At 40.6% G+C, this 20,350-nt stretch overlaps 1 protein-coding gene and 1 non-coding gene across 4 annotated transcripts in view; both read right to left on the reverse strand.

Moving 5' to 3' along the window:
* The window catches only part of PANK1 (pantothenate kinase 1), a 109,835-nt gene that overhangs the window by 15,390 nt on the left and 74,095 nt on the right, over positions 1-20,350 (reverse strand). For 2 of the 3 annotated variants that reach the window (XM_029245381.1, XM_029245380.1), the window contains exons 2-3: positions 12,287-12,639; positions 3,426-3,679 (exon numbers count right to left, since the gene is read on the reverse strand). In XM_029245381.1, the coding sequence (XP_029101214.1) occupies positions 3,426-3,679; positions 12,287-12,622 (590 nt within the window). In that variant the 5' untranslated portion in view covers positions 12,623-12,639. The remainder of the gene's footprint in view (positions 1-3,425; positions 3,680-12,286; positions 12,640-20,350) is intronic. The other variant, XM_029245382.1, reaches the window with a different exon arrangement.
* On the reverse strand, positions 5,500-5,607 carry LOC114883484. The gene has a single exon (XR_003790582.1). It is a non-coding gene; the product is annotated as a U6 spliceosomal RNA (small nuclear RNA).

Below are 20,350 nucleotides of genomic sequence, written 5' to 3' on the forward strand. Positions count from 1 at the left end.
TTTCATCCACACTAATAACCTTTCTTTGAATATCAGGTATTTGGATTCATCAAGGTGTTCAACAAGCAACTCCAAACACAGGCACCTGAAGACACTGGCTGACTTAGAAAGAAGGCAACTCATCATCTGATGTGTTGGTATGAGTGAAAAAGGACACGGGCTTTGTATGACTGGAAAGTGACAGGTGACTCCAGACAAAGAATCAGAGCTGAATGGAGAAAGCGAGCATGAATTGGCATAGCTGGAGCACTGCAGATAGGAGGAAAGAATGCACGGTTGCAGAAGAGCACTTTATTGACCTCCTTAACCTGGCTAACCACTCTCTAGTCTAGTGATTCTCTCATAATCAGATACATGTTTGTTTCAGCAGACACACAGCAAGATCCTCAGCAAATCAGAGACCAAAACATCATTTTTTAAAAAAAACCCAACCAACTTGTAGTGAGGAATTTTCGGAAGAAGTAGAAGAATCCAATTACTTAATTATCCATGCCCTTAAAACTGATTCCAAAAGAATGAAATAAGCTGCACTGTTCGTTTCACTGAAGTTTTAAAATTCTTTTCATTCCTCTTTTAATAGATTACACATTCTAACAACGTTAGCTGTTAAGTTCTGTTTTTTCAGTTGACTTCTATAATAAAATTGGACTTGGTCAACAGAAATGTTGCTACTAATCTAGGATGCAGTAAAGTTACAGACAACACTGAAACAAACCATTTAAAATCACATGCTTAAAAGAAAACTGATATCCTGTAACGATGTGGCTTCCTAAAAATAAAAATGCTTAATGGGAAAACAGGGTATATGAGAATAACAAAAAACCTAGAGTTATAGCTATCACAGTAGGAGTAACAAAATTAAAACTGAAGCCTTTGCTTAAATCAGTGATTCCCAAAGTGTATTCCACACACTGATGTTCACTGCTGACCAAAATACAGGCACACCTCATTTTCCTGTGCTGTCCTTTATTACACTTGGCAGATATTGCATTTCTTACAAATTGAAGGTTTGCAGCAATCCTGCATCCGCAAGTCTATCGGTGCCATTTTTCCAACAACATTTGCTCACTTTGTGTCTCTGTGTCACATTTTGGGCAATTCTCCCAATATTTCAAATTTTAAAGTTATTATTGTATTTGTTATGGTGATCTGTGATCTTTGGTGCTACTATCGCATAAGGATTATTACCCACTGAAGGCTTAGATGATGGTTAGCATTTTTTAGCAATAACATATTTTTTAATAAAGGCATATACATTTTTAAAACATAATTCTAGTGCCCACTTAATAGGCTACAGTACAGTGTAAACACAACATTTATATGCACTGAGAAACCAAAAAATTTGTGTGATTCGCCTTATGGCGATACTCGCTTATTGCGGAGGTCTGGAATGGAATCTGCAGTATCTCCGAGGTATGCCTCTAGTTTAGATCAGTGGTTTTCTAACTTGGATCAAAAAAAACCTTTGGCAGAACAACTCTGGTTGGACAAGATCTGGGGCCCAGAAACTTGATATTTCATTCCCCTCCCCCACCTGTGGCAGCCCAAGAAAGGGCTCTCTAGTAACCTTCAGTCTCCTGTAGCACCTTTCCAAAACTACTGGTTACAGAGAGCTTGTAAGGAAGCTTGGGCATCCACACAGGATTTGTTGATGATTGCAAATCAGTGATCATTAACTGGCATTTACCAATAACTGGAATGGATAGGCATTATTGCACATGTGACAGATGCCAAACGTCACAACTGGGCTCATTATTCAAAGACAACCCAGATCCTTGGAACCCCCAAGTTTGAGAGAGCGTACCTGTGATATAATTCATGAATTTGTTAAGTGTTAATGAACAAAATTATAAATATCTCTAATTCTGGAAAATGTTTAGCTTGTTGTTACCTTGAGACTAGCTCTACCAATTCAATGGCTCCTTTGGGGAAGCAGTTTGTAGTTTCTTAAAAATTATACCATTCTCAGGAGATCACTCTCTCAAGGTAAAACCAGCTCAGCCGAATTCTTCATTTGTCTTGGACAGTTCTGACAGTCCTAATGAGGCCACTGGGCCCGTTGTGATTCTCATGGGAGCAAGTAAGGTTAGTGCTGTATTCTCAGTGAGAAAATGTATTGACTAGCGGCAATTAACGTACACACCAAAGCCTATATTCCGGACAAAAGCGGGATCAGTCAGAATGTGTGGTTCAGGGTTTCTTAACACCACTAACTGTTAACATTTGGGGCTTGATACTTTTTTTGCTGTGGGGGACTGACCAATGCACTGTAGGATATTTAGCAGCGTCCCTAACCTCTGGTCACTAGATGCCATTATCATTGGACCTCCAGTTGTGACAACCAAAAAATGTCTCCAGACATTGCCAAACGTCCCCTGGGGGCCTCAATCTTCCCTTCCCCAGTGATGAACCACTGATGTCTGCAGAACCCATCACAAGTCATGTCAATACGGGAGAAAAGCAGTGCTCTCCTCCTAACGGGTGAGTAGAACCGCAGAATTTCAGTACTGGAAAAGCTTGTAGAAACTAAGAAACAATTCACTCACTTCATGGCGCAAACAAGGAAACCGAGGCCCAGAGAAGTTACGTGATATCTTCATCTATCAAAAACAAGGGTTTCAATACCATGTTTCAAAGCACATACCACACACTAGTTCCTTAAGTTGTTCCTCCAAAACTGGGCTCTGTGGTCCAATAAGTTGAAGAAACACTTCATACCAAATCTTCTTATAAGTAAGGAAAACCTGTTTAATTTTGTTTATACTACAATTTCTCAAAGACTTCTGACCCTGGGTCTTTTTCCCGTGTTGAATCCCCATTAACAGGAAGCTGAGCCCACGTGCCCTTGGGGAGTGTGTACATTAAGAAACATGGTACTCTGCTCTGCTCTAGTTGCAGGGCTGTTTTCCCGTCCACTGCACTCCCAAATTCCCTGTGAGGTGTGCTGACTATTCCAGTTTGCAGCTGGAGCATTTACCTGAGGGTAAAAAACACTCTTTGTAAACCCAATCTGGCTCACTGATTGGAACGACTATTTCAAGCAATTCTTCCTGTGCTAGGCACCAAGGTACTTCCAGAAAGAAGCCCTCTTTGACCATCCCAAGCATCCTTCCACCTGGATTCTACTGTGCTTGTGGTCCCTGCCATTCACCTGGCACTTAATATGTCTGCCTTTGGGAAAATTTCTGGTATGTGCAACACTTTTTCCCACAACCTCACCAGTTTCCAACCAAGGCTGTGTTTTATTAACCTTTATAAATCACCCTGTGTAACATATCCAATAGATCCTTTTTGGTTGGCTGAGGAGGGTAAGATCTTTCTTTTAAAAATGTATTAAATATAAATAACATTTTCAGAAAGTGGTCTTCAAGGAAGAGGCCTGGGTTTAAGCACAAAAAGGTTCTTCTAGTGGAAACCACGTTTACCTGGTCCCTGTAACTCTTTTGTAGTTGTCCTTGGAGTACACTGCTAGGATGCTGACACCTGAGCCCATGTTCACCAGCAACATAGGGTACGGGTTATCCAGACAGTACGGCCTTTTTTGACACAATTCGGGATTTGTGGGATTTTCAAAATAGTAACATTCCGGCTTGCCGTTGAAGCCAACAGAGTCAACGTAAAGCAGGCCCTGAATCAGACAGTCCAGTTCGTCCAGTTTGTGGAGCTGAAGGTCAGCAATCTGAAAGAGAAGGAACCCTTGTGAGAGAGACCACTACCACCTCAGGGGAAGCCCCTGGAAGCTTTCAGCTGAACTTAACATGTGTCATGAACAGGAAAAGCATGGAAACATCCTTCAAGCACCACGCTGTGAAATCTTGTTGAGAACCAGTCATTCCACTGGAAAGGCAGCCTTTACCGGTGCCTGCTGAGAGACAGGACCCTACCTGATAGCTGGCAAGGAAGCCACTAGCACGTGGGGTAGGCAGAAGGGTTGCCCCTGAAAGTTACGTCCATGTCCTAATTTTCAGAACCTGTGAATGCTGCCTTATTTGGAAAAAGGGTCTTTGCAGGTGTGATTCAGTGAAGAATCTTGAGATGCAGAGGGCATCCTGGGTTATCAGGGTGGGCCCTAAGTCCACTGACAGTTTCCTTACGAGACACAGGAAAGATCTGACAGACACAGAGGAGAAGGCCGTGTAAAGACGCGAGGCAGAGCCTGGAGAACTGCACCACAGGCCAAGGAAGGCCGATGGCCACCAGACGCTGGGAGAGGCAAAGAATGGATTCTGCCCAGGAGTCTCTGAAGGAAGTGTGGTCCTGCCAACACCTTGATTTCGGCCCTTTGGCCTCCAGAACTATGACTGAGTAAATTTCCATTGTTTTAAGCTGCTAGGTTTGTGGTAATTTGTTAGAGCAGTCACAGGACTGTTAGAGCACTCACCCAGCATACCTCAGGGTGAGGCAAGTGAGAAATGTTCTGAAAGCAGAAAGGCTCCTACACTTCTTGGCAGGATACGGAGTCCTGAGGGAGGCATGTGAGCCTGGGAGCTGGGGACAATCTCCTCTGAGCCCACACAGCCCAACTCTCCTTTTCCCAAGCCTGGGCTTTGGAGTTCGACAGACCTGGCTTTGAAAGCTATAACTCCAACTCTTACCTAATTGAGGGATGTGGGGCAAGTTACTTAACTTCTCAAGCCTCAGTTTCCTCCTCTGTAAAATGGGAATAATACCCACAGTGCAGTATTGTGAAGGTTACATGATGATAATATATGTAAAATGTTAACACAGGGCTTGGCAAGTGCAAAGGACTCAAAAAATATTGACTCTTTTATTAATAGCTGAGGTGGTCCCAGAGTGTCCTTTTATGCTCCTATGAAACAAAAACTCCTATTCTCCTAGGTACGGGGGAAAAAAGTAAAGGGGAATAAGCTGGCTGAGGGCTAGCCTTAGCAGAGGATGGGTACTTTGCATCCTCAAAAGTTTATTCACAATCCTCAAGAGTGATATTATTGCTGGTCCAAAAAAAAAAAAAAGAATCTAACATTCACCAACATGAAACTGAACCAACGATCGAAGATCATTTTCAAGTTTTAATTTAAATTTTAAAAAATCTCTTTAAGAAAATAATAACTGGTATTTATCATTTACTATATGCCAAGCACCTGTACTAGATCATTTAATTCTCACAAAAACCCTATGAGGAGGTATTGTTATACTAACTCTATGGTTAAGGCTCATAGAGCTTAAATAATTTTGCCTAAGTGATACAACTAGCAAATGCCTCCTAACACCTCGCTGTTCTTCTCTTGTCTTCATTCATAATGAGTCCTGCTTCTGGGATCTGGAAACCACCTACACAACTACTATACTTAGATATTTTGCCCCAAAAGCATCATCTTCATTATAAAAGTTAATAGCTAGAAGAAAACTTTTGACGTTTTATCACTCACCTGAATGTCCCATTCAACAAAAATCCACTGAAGCTATACCTGCAGAGCAGAATTAGTTAGAATAGGTTACCAGCAAGGTGGTAGACGTTTTCTTTTTTTTAACATCTTTAAAAATATGGAACACTTCACAAATTTGCGTGTCATCCTTGCGCAGGGGCCATGCTAATCTTCTCTGTATCGTTCCAATTTTTAGTGTATGTGCTGCCGAAACGAGCACTAGACATTTTCTTGATACACAGAAACAATCATTCTAAATGACACTTGGTGATAAAGTTCATCTATCTCATAAGTGATTTTGAACATTTCATTTTTCACCAAGTGGAACTTTTGGGTGAGATGCATGTCATGATTCACGTGTTCAGGGGGTAATACTATAGGTATAAGGCTATCTGGAGACCTAAACGCTATAGTGACACAGCCGTGTAAACGCTATCTTCTCATCCTCCGGGATTCCCTGGCCCTATCAACGTCTTCCAACGCGCTCACAGCGTGGGTCACATTCTGGCTTGTTTTTGGTTCAGTGGGTGCCCCTGAGCACCACGCTCAAAGGCCTGTCCATAATAATGGCTTAATAAACACTTCTTAAATGGAACAGGGAAAACTGTCCCCTCCTGGATCACCACAAACCGAAAAGTAGTGATTTCATCACCCAGTCTTGGGGCCATAGGTTCACCTGCTTAAAAATTAATCGGAGGTCCATCAACAATATTGACAGCAGTGCCCAGAACCAACATCACAAACACGAACAGTGACACCGTCTGTTCAGGGGACATCCTGAAACTATGTTCGGGAAAAAGAAAAACCTGTCAGGGCAAGTAAACAAAGCACGTAGCTTTGCTCTGAAGGGAAAGATCTCACCTTTCCCCTCAAAATCACTTTCAAATAAAGTGCTAGCAGCAAACGAACATCTCTTCTATAACATTTTACTGAGGGATGGATATTTCTGAAGCCTGAGGTCATGCATCCCCGAACTGGGGAACAGAAATATTAGTCACTTTCATGGAGACCTATGGAGACCTCCCTCAAAGGTCTTTTCCATCCAGGAATAGAGACAGGCTCCCAAGTGTAAGCGATGAGTCAAATCATTACTTGGACAGTATGTTCAGATCCCAGCTATGCAGAAACACTCTTTCTTTGGGTTTAGTTTTCTTTATACCATGGTAACAAAAGCAAATGCTGCAGGAGCCAATAAAGGAGTGAAGTCCCTTGACTAAATGTTAAAGTAACAGAATGATGGGGATTGTGGCACACAGACAATCAACACGTATTTAAAATTCACTGCAGCCCGTTGTTGCCATGTGGTAATAAGGGCTTAATGTTGCCAAATGATTCTATTTCTCAAGAGCTGGAAACCCAGATTTTTATGTGAAAACTTCCAATTTTTAAATGCTGGCAGCTAGTTTTAAATTAAAAAAAAAACCCATCAGATCCAGCAAACATACAGATGAAGCTTCAGTTAATGTGAACATAACCTTGTCACCAAGGCGTGCGGGTAAATGTTTAACAACCAGCTCCCTGGGAGCAAATGCCCTGGTTTATAGCATTTACCAATTTCCACGGTATAATCACTCCCACCATAGCCAGCTTCAAGCTACCAACACGATGTCACTAAACACAGCGTTGGGAAGACACAATGCGCTCTCATGCACACAATGGGCTCTCGTGAACCAGTAGGAGCTGATTTCAGCACCCCACTGCTTGTGACTCTCCTCAGCACTTTTGGAAAGTATGAGTTCTGCCAATTCCTAAATCATTAAGCTTAAACTATTCCCCAAACTTAACACCAACAAACCAAACTTGCCCTAAGACTCAAACTCTGTAAATAACGGAAGTAGGGGAAGAAATAAAGTAAAAAAAATAATTTTTTTTCAAACTACTACTATGATAAACTAACTTTGCTTTGCCTAGTCCCAAAGTCACCCAAGCAAGCATGGGTGCAGTGGGGTTCTCAAATTTTAGGTGCCATCAGAATCACCTGGGGGGGCTTGTTAAATCACAGATCGCTGGGTCCCACTCCCAGAGTTTCTGATTGCATGTCTAACAATATCGCAGGTGACGGTGACGCTGTTAGTCCTAGGACCACACAGACTTTGGAGCTGAAGAGCTGGGATTAATGCATGACCCCACTCCAGTACAGTGACAACAGGCCTTCAATAAAATCACATACTCTCCCCAATAGCAGCTGCCTTGGCTAACCGGCAGGGCTGTTTTCAAGAATCCAGTGAGATGGCTGTGTGAACACGCTTTGGAAACATGAGTTATACATGCATTTTATATAAGAAGTAAAATAATTCAGGTCTTCTTATCTCAAGTTGAAATACATTTGGAAACATCATTTCCAAACTGAAAACTCTAATTTCTCAAAGGAATTCAGTGATTCCCTGTATGATGAAATTAGAAAAAATATGGATTCTAAACACATGTTCAGGATACAACTCTAAGAGGTTCTCCTTATGTGCTTCAGTCTGTCAAAAATAAATACTGTTACATATAAGATGGCTAAACAACAAGGTCCTACGGTATAGCACAGGGAACTATATTCAATACCCTGTGATAAACCATAATGGAAAATAATATGAAAAAGAAGGTATGTATATATGTATAACTGAATCACTCTGCTGTATAGCAGAAATTAATGCAACATTGTAAATCAACTAGACTTCAATAAGATAAACTTCAAAAGTAACTAAATAAATAGCTGAGTAAATAAATCCGGTAAAAACCATCCCAGGAGGTTCCATACCTACTCTCTCTATGGACCTACCCCAAACCAGTTCCATCACTCTTGTGTGCTTGAGAAATGAGTCACCAAATCGTTTTGCACGAAATGAATAAAATACACATCTGTGCAATACCCCACACTTCCCAAGGTGCTTTTGCTGACCCTGGCTCCATAAATCATAATGGAAGTGGCAGAAGAGGTTATCTTACTAAACCAAGAACAATTTGCATATAAAATGGTTGACTCTGGATTATAAATTACATTCGGGGCTCTTTTCTCCTCACACAGGACAGCTAACTGAGACCTGAGAGAGAGATGAATTTCAAATGTGTTCTGTGAGTGAGAAAAATAACAAAACCTCAAAGATGGCTTCTTCCTCCTGGCACCCAATGATAAAAGGGGTACATGAATGGCCAAAAGGGTCGAGCCAGAATGAAGTGTAGGATGACGGTATCTACAAAGCTTATGGTCCTGCAATATCACAAATCAGTTCCTGGATTAATAATAGGAATCCAGCTAATAATGAATGGTCTACTTAGATTTAGAATTTCACACATCCACAATTACCTTATTATCCCCTCCTGATGATTTTTCCACCATTATTAACTTTTTTCGGTTGTGTCCTTGGAGATTTCTGGCTTAATGAAGGCCAATTCTTAAGTCCTCACACCTTGAAAAAAATGTAGTGAAGCAATAAGAGAATCTTTTACTGTTCCCTAAATCTCATGTAAACCCAGTAAGATTGTTGTTATATCCTGCTCGTTTAGACGGTAGGTATTTGTTTTCTTCTAAAAAATGAAAAGAGTCACTTCTAACTTCTAATAAATGTTAGTCTTGGACTGAACAAAACTTACAAGGAAAAGTATCTCTTGTAATGAAGAGCTAAGTGGACAAAAGGGATGACTTTTTTCTAAATATTTTCTATCATTAGAATACTTTGCATTCTAAATAGGACTCCTGTTGAAGTTGGGAAGTGTACTTGTGGATGAAAATATTAGATTTGGTACATAAAATATTCTGGTAGGTTATTTAAAACAACACTCGCAGAACATAGACAGTGGGGAGAAACACAAAGTTCAATAAAATCTACAGGATTAAGTGCCCTGGTACACAACCACATGGGAGCCTCCCCTCTGAGAACCACTTTCTCAGATTGTAGGATTCTTCATTGGCCTACCAATCTCTTGGAGCATATGTTGTTTAAGTTTGTCTTTTGTGTTCCATTTTGTTGAATCATTAATTTTGAAGGCAAACTTTTGCCAGATAGAAATTTGTTTGTGACAGTGATCCTAAAATGTTGAAGGAAGGAAGGAGAGAGGAAGGGAGGGAGGGAGGAAGGAAGGAAGGAAGGAAAAGGGGAAAGGAAGAAGGAGGAAGGAAAAAAAGAAAGAAAAAGGAAGAAAGAAATGCAGCTTTGTTCAACTGAAAGTATTCTACACAGGGGTCTAGTTTAATGCTTGTCTCGTGGCTTTGTAACTCTTTCTTGTACATTCTAAAATTGATGAAGACTAGTTAACATTATCTAAGGATTTAAGTACATTTACTATATATGAAAAGGACACAGTCATCAGACATAACAATTGCTAACTATTCAGGGTCGGCTGAACATCATTTAGATAGCCCTAGTTACTCGGGTTTTTAAAATACATGTCTGCAAACTTGTATTATGCTCAAGAGTGATTTTATATAACAACGACAGGACTTTACAGGTACGTATATACACTGCTTTATTATTTGTCAGATTGTTTACTACATAGTATAGTAGCATATATTGATCCTTTACAACTTAGGGTGCACCTTCAATTTCCCATTCTGGAAAAGGGAAGAGCTTGGATACATTATACCTAAGGGCCTTAGCACTTACTAACCCTAACTCTTCCCCATACCAGCCTGGTTTGCTCTATTTCTTCTTCGGGTTCCTACTCCAATGTTACCTCATCACGCAAAGACCTGCCCAGCACTTCCTATCCCCCTTACCTATTTATTTTCTCCACTTATTGCCATTTGATATACTCCATAATCACTTATTTGATTATTGACCATCTCCCTGCACTAGAATATAAGCTCCAGGAAGGCAGGGGCTTTGTTTTGTTCATAACAGTACTTGTTGCATTGATAGAGTATGATAAATACTTGTTGAATGAGAATGAATGCTTGGGAAAGAGAATGATAAAACCTATTCATCCTCACAAACTTTGGAAGGATCAGGGCATATCACTTACTGACAGACGGGCTACAGGAAGAGATCTGTCTTCAATTGTCTTCACTTTGGCCAAGACTGAGCATGGAAATAGAAGGCAGGCCATATAATACTTTCTTTTATAGATGGCCAGGCTGTTAGGCAAATACTCCAAACTTGCTCCCTGCACCAGTCTGTTCATTAGGCTCCAGAAACCTCCTGAAGGAGCAGAGGCTCCTTTATCTTGGCTGTAATAAGATATGACCTTTCTCAGTTCAGAAACTTGAGAAACACACTTGCTCGTGGCCAACACAGATTGAGTAACTTTCTGGAATCCAGGGCATTACCCAAGAGGAGGGACGGAGACTTTGATGGAGCTTGCTTAAATGTCCCAGGTCACCTTGGTACACTTCAGGTTCCCTAGTCGAGATGGACACAGAGGACATCCTTGAGGGACCTGGGGAGCTCACAGCACTAGGGGTGGGTCAGCACTTCCTGAATCAGAATTGAGCCGACACCCAGCTCTCACCTAGGGGACGGTATTTAGCACCTCTTCATCTCTCTTTAGCTTTAGTTTCCTTATCCGCCTAAACACCTTACTGCCACTTTCTGAAAATGATGAAACTGAGGCCCACAGGAGGGACATGTCTTGCCCAGTCACCCAGCTAGTTAAATGCAGAAACAGCACTAGAATTCAGGATCAGTGCTTTTTCATTTATGAATTTGAACTTAATTTTCATGCCCCTGGATCTCAACTTTCTCAGTTTCAAAACTCTTCAATCATTGGGTCCCTTTAGTGGGAAAAAGATCCCATGGATCATTTAAGTAAGTGGCAGTGTCAGATTCTGCTGGCAAGGGAAAGGCGACACAGGAGGAAAAGCCAAAACCTGAATATAATCAATCTGACTTAATATAATGCTCTAGGGCTCTATTGCCAGCTCTTGTAGAAACTACTTATCAATGAGATAAATGATGTTACTTTTGATGATGCAAATAAAATTTGCAATTATAGCTTTATTAAGTACCATGAATAATGCATTGATTTATTAATTTATTCATTAATGATAAACTTTCTGGCGAGACTAATCCCCACATCTTCCAACCCTTCCTTCTCCTATGTTCAATCACTACTGTTAATTGAATTTTCTGTATTTTCTCTATCTATTGTTTCTCTTTCTTCTCATTTTATTCCCTGTGAGATGAAGCTAGACAGTATCGAGATTATCTTGACTGTAGAAATGGGGAAATTGGAACACATAGGTGTTAGGGATTGCTTAACAAAGAGAAAGTTAGGACTCCATGTCACTCATCCATATCTTCCACTTAGCCAACTTTGTCAAATCTAAAGAAGCAACACTGCCAGTCAGGATATAGTATTATTCTTATTATGTAGAGCCATACTCCCTAAATCATATTCACCAATAATGCAATTCACCTCCAAATAATGTCAAAGATTTCATTTTTGTTTGTGAGCAAAACTTCTGAAGGACATTCATAAAACACAAATGATACAGAGCAAATGGGTAGAAAGAAGTAATCATTTTTAGTAAGATGCGTAGAAAGCCTTTCCTGCAGGCCTCAGTCTATATATCTATGAAACTGGCACAGTGATTATGGTTTTCATGAAACATAAGAGTCTGTGGAAAACTAAAATACTTCAGAAGGGGATTTACATCACCTCGTCTTTGGCATATTGTGCAGAAGTAATTGTAACAAAAATGATGAGGACGGCCAATATGTATTGAGCACTAAGTGCTGGGTACATATTATCTCATTCAATCCTTCATGTAACAACCCTATGAGGCAGAAACTATTTTTACTCTCCTATAGATGAGGAAACTGAGGCACAGAGGGGTGAAGTAAGCTTGTCCAAAGTCCCAAGCCTAGTGGTCAGGTTCTTCCATAAAAGATGCCATGATCATGGCCATGGGAGAGGTTTTCTTTCTTTCTCTAAGAGGTGGTTTTGTTGTTTGCAGGGGGGTAAAGCGGACCTACCGTTCTGAAGTCCTCTTCGAACTTAAAAGCCCCGCCTCCCGTGGCACAGAGAGTGGTGTGGAGGCTGGAGAAGTTCTTCTCGCTGCCCATCTGGATGAACCTGTGCATCGCGCAGCTGGGAAAGCGGATGAAATGCAGGTTCCCCTTCCGCCCACACATGGTCAAGTTTTTCAGTTCCAGGTGAACGTCTCGGATCCCGGTTTTCCCGTAAGCCGTGTTCGAAGTCAAATACTTCCTGATGCTCTTCAGGTTCTCCACTTCCTCTTGTTCCTCTTCAGCTGTAATATCCTTCGGTTCAAAGTAGACCAATTTAACCAGCGTCCCACCGATATCCATGCCGAACCACGGGAACGCTAGCGGACAGAAAGACAGAGTGCCCTTGAATTCTGGACAAAGAAATGGGCCGCCTTTGAATAGTCAATAATGAAATGCAGTGGTGTTGCATCTATGGCTGCATTTACCATGCAGTTTACCTGAATTCAACTATAGGTGCCTAAAAGAAGAGACAGGCGAGGAGAAATTCACACTTTAAATGGTGTCCATGATTCTGCCTACATTTCATTCAGAATCGGCCTCGGAATTGAGTATGAGATGAGAATAAGATTCCCTAAGCCAGTCTCAATTCCCACGTGGTTCTCAGGGCTCCAGAATCTCACCAAATAGAGTTAACTCCCATACTTAAAGATACATATTTTGCATACACTCTGGCTCCCAAATGCTATTTTATCAGAATCTCAGCCAAAGAAAACAGTGATCTGTTCTGATGCCAGAGGAAACGCTGGCTATGCTAAGTGTACCAAGAGATGGTACGTTGACCTCTACGCCTCACGGTGTCTTCCTAGCTCATTCTTCGATGATCATTTTTACAGCATTCAATTTTTGCCTTCATGAGCTGACTTTATATGACATGACTCCACTGCTTTAAACTACAGAATAAATAGGAAAGAGAAAGGAGAGAGAGTGGGCTGTGAGAGCTGAGGGGCACACATGATGATCCCTATGGCGACAGGATTCTCAGAAGAACAGCTTGAGCTACAACTCATTTCTTTCTTTATTAAGGAGAGAAACTCTCTCCATCTCAAATGGCCCGCCCAGAAGTCCTCACCTCACCCATGTGTCCTCTGCCACAGATTCTGATTTAATTCGGAGGGAGGATCTAGGCATGAGCATTTTTTTTTTTTTTACGTTCCCCAGAGGTTCCAACTTGCAGGCTTGCAAACAGCTAAGCCACAAGAACCATGACCACTGAGAGTCAAGCCCACAAATAGCATAGCTCCTGACCAGGTCTGCAACACAAAGGCATGTTTTGTGTTATATATATATATATATATATATTATTTTTTTTTTTTTGCAGTACGCGGGCCTCTCACTTGTTGTGGCCTCTCCCGTTGCGGAGCACAGGCTCCGGACGCGCAGGCTCAGCGGCCATGGCTCATGGGCCTAGCCGCTCCGCGGCATGTGGGATCTTCCCGGACCGGGGCACGAACCCGTGTCCCCTGCATCGGCAGGCGGACTCTCAACCACTGCGCCACCAGGGAAGCCCTGTGTTGTATTTTTATATATAAATATATATTTATATTTTAATCTGCTGGAGAGGCTTATCTATGACAAAATGAATTTCCATCGTAATTATTTTTATTGTTATTACAGAACGGGCTGAGCTCCCTGAACAGGCTGACTTTATTTAGAGGCAACCTGGAAAGTTAACGCTGGGCTGTCATATGTTCTGTAATGAACACAGAGCAAACCCAAGTGGGAATCCAAAATTTGGAGTCTCCCTTTTCACCTTCCTCAGCAGACTCCATGGGCTAAAGCTGAAACTTCTATTAAAACTGAGTCTAAAGACTCAAGAAAAGTGGCTTCTTTCAAAAAGCTTATTTTATTCAGCCCTAGAGAACATCCATTTGAGCCCTGGTCAAACTGTGCACATTACACCTAGAGATTACACTGCCAGGAACATACCTGCGACCTAGAGGGCTTCTTTTTTCTAGGCAGCCCCACTATTAAGCTCTCTTCATGGGTACACTGGGGAGGGAGGAGGAAGGAGTACATAGGAGGAAGCCATTCCTGAACAGAATCTTCTCTCCTGTGCTTCCCTGTTGTCATTTTAGCTGTGATCCAAGCCAGCTGCTCCACACTTAGTAAGCAGTAACTCTAATGGTATAGAAAAATAAAACCTCAAACTCCCAAAAAGATTAAGAGCAGCAAATGCCACTGACAAGACCAATTTAACAAATGTCCTATTATCTTTGCAGAAGTTTGCAAAGCAAATCCCACACAGCCCAGTGTAGGGTGGGAAGCTTGCTTATCCAGCCTAGCAGGAGAGAATAGAAAACTGGAAACAGTTTATCCCTATCTCACAGATGACATTTCTTGGTCCATTCTCTAAAAATTACTGTCAGCATGGCCCACAGTGTAGGTAGTAGGTAAATCCTTGATTTAGAATTCAGACCAATTGCTTCCCAGAAGCAGCAGCCAGTAACTAGCTCACATTAACTCCCTCCACCTCCCTGGATCTCAATTTCCTTATCTGTGAAAGGAGTGGACTGCATAAGAATGGCCTCCAGTTCCCTCCCTCCCATAAACTTTCCTTGGATTTTTAAAGAAACACACACAAAAAATCGCAACTACCCCTAATCACACAGGCCATCCAGAGCCGTAGTTTTAAACCCCACTGAAATACGCTATAGTACATCAACAGGTGCCCAGGCTATGCAATTGGGGCTGCAGGTGTAATCCATTCTCATCAAAGTAGGAAAGACGTACTACTGGATAGGATGGGGGAAGGGTATTCTGGAACATTGCTAGGATAACTATTTTTGAAAGACAACAACATCTATTAAACGTCTAGCAACATCTATTAAAATTAAAAGTACACACACATTTTAAATGCAGTTACTCCCTCTCTTGGACCATATTAGAAAAAGGACCAGTATTCAAGGACGGGTATAAGGAAGTTCACTGCACCCCTTACAGTGGCCAAATTTAAGAAAAACAAAAAAGCAAGATCAAGACAAATTGGAAACAATGTGCATACCCTTTAACAGAGAAACTTCAATAAAGCATGACTTCCAAACCATGGAATATTAGGCAGACATTAAAAAGAATGAATGAGATCTATACTAACTGCCTAGAGGGATACACCCCCAATCTTCTGTTAATGAGAAAAGCAAGAGATACCTAGAAGTGTAAATAATTTATTAACCCCATCTGGTTTCAAAAAAAAGTAGGGGAGGGAGGGAGGAAAGAAAGGAGGAAGGGAGGGATGAAGGACAGCAGGCAGGCAGGTGGAAAGAAGACCCTTAAATGTTTATGATTTTATGAGCCCACAGGAAGGTACAGAGGGCCACCCCTTCAGGTTGTTAATATTGTCAGAGGGTGGCAGGATAAGCAGGTTTTATAGGTAGAGGTTAGAAGTCAGGGGAGAGGATGAGAAAATTCTATACTTAGAACTTGCAGTATATAAAGAAGTAAAAAAAATAAGAATTCAGTGATAATGGAAAATAGGAGACACCTTAGCACAGAATGGACAGAATAAGTTGTGTGTAACCCAGAAAAGCCCCTACATGGCCTTTATTTGGTTGGATATTGTTAAGTACAGGAAACTGAAAAGAGGTCTCACTTTTTAAAATGCATCAGGGGACAGCTAAGCATTTTATAAGTTATTTACAATTCCAGTTTCTTCTTCCTGCTTCACCTCCTGCGCAGTTTTGAGCCATTTCAAAGCTTTTGTTAGCAACTCAGCAAAACAGGGGGGGGAAAAGTGTAGAGTTTTGGAAATTCAGTTAAATGTCATATCAGCAGTTTGGGTTAAGGTAAAAGGGAGCAAGGATTGGAAAACTATAGTTTGAATGGCAATAGAAATTGCTTTCACTTACCTATATTCATTTCTTACCTTCATGAAAAATTAAATGCTCTTCTATTCACATTTTAATGCTTTTATAGGACACTGTCATATTTTAAGTGTTCAGTTTTATTTATCTTCCTGATATCAAGGTCTACCTAAACTACACTTCCCGTATACGAGCTGTGGATGGGGACAGAAGAGAAGGGGAAAGAAGAAATCCCAATGTAGCTATAATCCATGACTCACGCTTTCTTTAATCCAGGGTATGCAGATGCTTTGATAAGTTCAGCTGAACCACTAAGGGCCTGTTCTGTGTTTGCCAGAAGTGATGCTCGTTCTAGATACAGAATGTCTGCATTCACCCTTTACTCCTCCCTTTTAAACCCAGATGCCTTTTTTAGTTCAGAAGTCTCTAGATCAAGAGGACCCACATCCAGAGTTGATGTCAAAATGACCCCCTAATTTAGTGCCAACTGTGCATCATCCAGGTGCTGTGACTGGGTGGGACTGCGGGGTTCTCTCCTTTGGGGAGGGGATGAGCGTTTCACCTGCAGGAGGGGCAGCGAGCCAAATATCTGGTAATCAGAAGAGCAATCTGTGGTTGTCATTAGGGCTGCTGCTTCCCTTGCTTCCTGGCCCATGGGGTCTGACTACAGTTCCTGGCCATTTCTGAATGGAGCCGGGCAATGTGCTTCATCTGGACGGTGAGTTAGGAATGGAAATGGTGTGTGTCACTTTCAGGCAAGAGTACTTACGGCTAGTGTCAGACCTTGCAGAACTCTTTCTCTGTTACCGTGACCACCAAAATTAAAGATAATGATTGCTCCATCAGCCAGGATGCAGTGTCAAGACGAGCCATATTGGAACCCCAGCTGCCCATCAATGAACTTACAGTGTGAAGGAGAAATAAACCTTTGTTGTTTTAAGGTACTGAGATTTGGAGGCTGTTACCGCAGGATGATCTTGCCTGTCCTGACTAGTATACTTTCCATCAAAATCTTTGGCTGTTTTTTTCCCTGGAGCCTTCCCTCTCCTGCAGAACCAGATCCAGGGACTGCCAGTATCGCTGATAAACATGTGGTAGCTGAGTGTTAATAAAAGGGTACGTAGGCTCTGTTGCATTTACTTGTGTAAAAATTTCTGGAAACACAAACCTGAACTGGCAGTCTGATAGTAGTTAAAGCCCTGAAATAAATCTGTATTCTACATAGTGTGGTGAAAATATTTTAAAATTTTATTGGTAGTCAATGGCTTTAAGACAAAGCCTGTTTCTTAAAGACCTTTTTAGAACACTAGAATAGTCTCTGAGGGGCACTTAAATATATATAACATCTTTACCGGAGTATAATTGCTTCACAATGAAGGACACTTATGCTTCTTGCAGTAAATTTCAAGGGTTACACAGTGAATTCCAAATAGCATAAATGAGTAAAGACTGAGAAAAAACCAAAACCAAAATCAAAAACAAAACAACCACACACAAACAGAGAGAAAAGGTTTCCTACGAGTCAAGGAAACAATCTTAAAGAGCTAAGGGGGCCTGACATGAGAAAATCTACCTCCTCTCAAACAACCGGCCACAGAGCTTTAGGGTATTCCTAGTGCAGCAAGTTTCCCTACCATCGGTATGTCTTCCTGTGTGTAAAGTAGGTGCCCAGTGCTCAAGATTAGCTCCTCTGTGCACGGGTCTGACTCAGCAACCTGCTGCTGTCATGGACAGTTTTCCCTAGGTTCACCAACTTGAAACTTGTTATAATAGTTGTGAACAGGGAGCAAAAGGACTGCATTTCTTTCCCCACTATTTGTTAATAGGTTTGTTAAGCAAACTAATAAATAGGTGGAAAAGATGTTTGAAGATGATGTGTGATCAACAGAGAAAAGAGACTTTTCAAGCACTTTGGAGATATTTTTACACTATGTGAATACTGACTGTGTTCAAGTTGCCTAAGGATCTCTGCAAGTTAAAAACAACCACAACAACTTTAACTTAGATCCAAGTGTGTAATACAAACTGTATTTCTTTAAAAATTTCCTGAGTGCTAGCCTTCCCTTCACTATGTCTAAATTTGGTTGATAGTATAGTGAAATTCTTTGCTAATATATTCATAGAAACATTGAACTTTAAGAGGTAGAAGGGACCTTTGGTGGAGATCAACACCCTGTTTACAGATAAGAAAATCAAGGTTTAGAAAGATCAAGGAATTACCCAAGGTCAGTCACAGTAGGTAACAGAACCTATTTTTAGTTTCGTGAGCAACAAATTCCCCATTTCACACCGCTAGTCTGAGTTGCCTGTCACTTGCAAGAGATAGAATGATTGTGGGTAAGTTTCTTTCTTGAGCCATTTACTAATCTGTAAGATGGAGGTAGACTAACCCAACTAACTAAAGTTCTGTCTGGTTCTCATATTCTATCATCCTAAATACACACACACAAAGTTCTCCAAAACCGTACTTTTAACAGCTTAAAACGTAACAGTTGAGACCCTAAGAACTATTTAAGGACCTTGAAGAAAATGGTAAATGTAAAATTTAATAAAAGGGTTTTCATAACATTGTGAAGAAACCCATAATTACTGCACACAGAGCAATCTGCTAAACATTAAATACTCTTATGCAAAGAAACCTGAATCATGGTTTCTTTCAAATTAATGCATACCAGATTTCTTTAGTTTATATTTCAGTCACATGGCAAGGATACAAGAACACAAGCGCTTACAGAGTACTAATGGGAATATAAACTGTTGCAATCCTTCCTCTGCACTATTTGGAAATATGCATCAAAAAGTTCCAGATTCCTATGCCCTTTGATACATTAGTTCCACTTTACCCTAAAGAAATAATTATGCATGCATTTAAAAATTTATATTACAAAAATCATTAAAGTTTTACTAATAATGAGGATGTGAAATTCAATGTCCAAAAATAGAAGGCTGGTTAAATAAATGATTATCCACTAACACAAAGGAACAATACATCACCATTAAAATCATTTTGTAGGATGGAAATTAATGATGTAAGGAGAATGTTCATCATATACTGTTAGGTGAAAAGTGTGGATGATTAAATGGTACATTTCATACGATTACAATTTTGTATAAAAATTAAACAGCTATTGTTCGCAGAAAACAAGACTAGAAACTTCAGGCCAAAATGTTAACAGGCATTATGTATAGTGGATTAAGGTTTTTTTCTTCTTCTGGCTTTGCTGATATGATGTTTTTCAATTTTTTACAGTCAATATGTTGAATCTTCATAATCAGAGTTATTTTAGAATTCTCAAACAAAAACTTCTCTGTAATGATGCAAAAGAAAAAAAAAACTGTTTTAATTTTGCTTCAGTGAGCAGAGAGCAGATCTGTGGGCTTGTCCATGAAAAAAAGTATGCCTGCATTCCTCATCTCAACAGTTCCTTCCTGTCTCAAGCAATATTCTGCCCATCTCAAGCCTGTTACCGAAATCCAAGATGGCAATATAAAAAAGATGTGGTACATATATACAATGGCATACTACTCAGTCATAAAAAAAGAATTAAATGTTGCCATTTGCAACAACATGGATGGACTTGGAGGGCATTATGCTTAGTGAAATAAGTAAAACAGAGAAAGACAAATACTGTATGCTATCATATGTGGAATCGAAAAAATAAAACAAACTAGTGAATATAACAAAAAAGAAACAGACTCACAGATATAGAGGACAAACTAGTGGTTACCAGCGGGGAGAGGGAAGAGGAGAGGGGCAAGACAGGGGTAGGGAAGTGAAAGGTACAAACTATTAGGTATAAAATAAGCTACAAGGATATATTGTACAGCACATGGAATATAGCCAAGATCTTGTAATAACTATAAATGGACTAAAACCTTTAAAAATTGTGAATCACTATATTGTACACCTGCAACTTATATAATATTGTACAGCAACTATACTTCAATTTAAAAAGTTTAAAAAAAAAAAAAAAAGAATGACAGGGGAAGCCTGACACCCAAGAGCAGAGTCCTTTAGCCAGTTAGATGCTTGACATCACCAGGGCTCCTTCAGGTAGAAAGAGACCTGAATTACTCCCTTATTGTCAAGGCAAAACCTGTATGTTAAACTTGGCAATTCAAAACACAGTTAAGGAAGCACAGGTATGTTTGTGGGAATGGATCACCACAGGAAAGGCTACATACCCCCGTGTGACAGTAACCCTTCTTCCACTGACACAGCCTCAGATGC

The sequence above is a fragment of the Monodon monoceros genome, unplaced genomic scaffold, assembly GCF_005190385.1.
Source record: "Monodon monoceros isolate NGI ecotype Baffin Bay Population unplaced genomic scaffold, NGI_Narwhal_1 Super_Scaffold_4, whole genome shotgun sequence".
NCBI lineage: Eukaryota > Metazoa > Chordata > Mammalia > Artiodactyla > Monodontidae > Monodon > Monodon monoceros.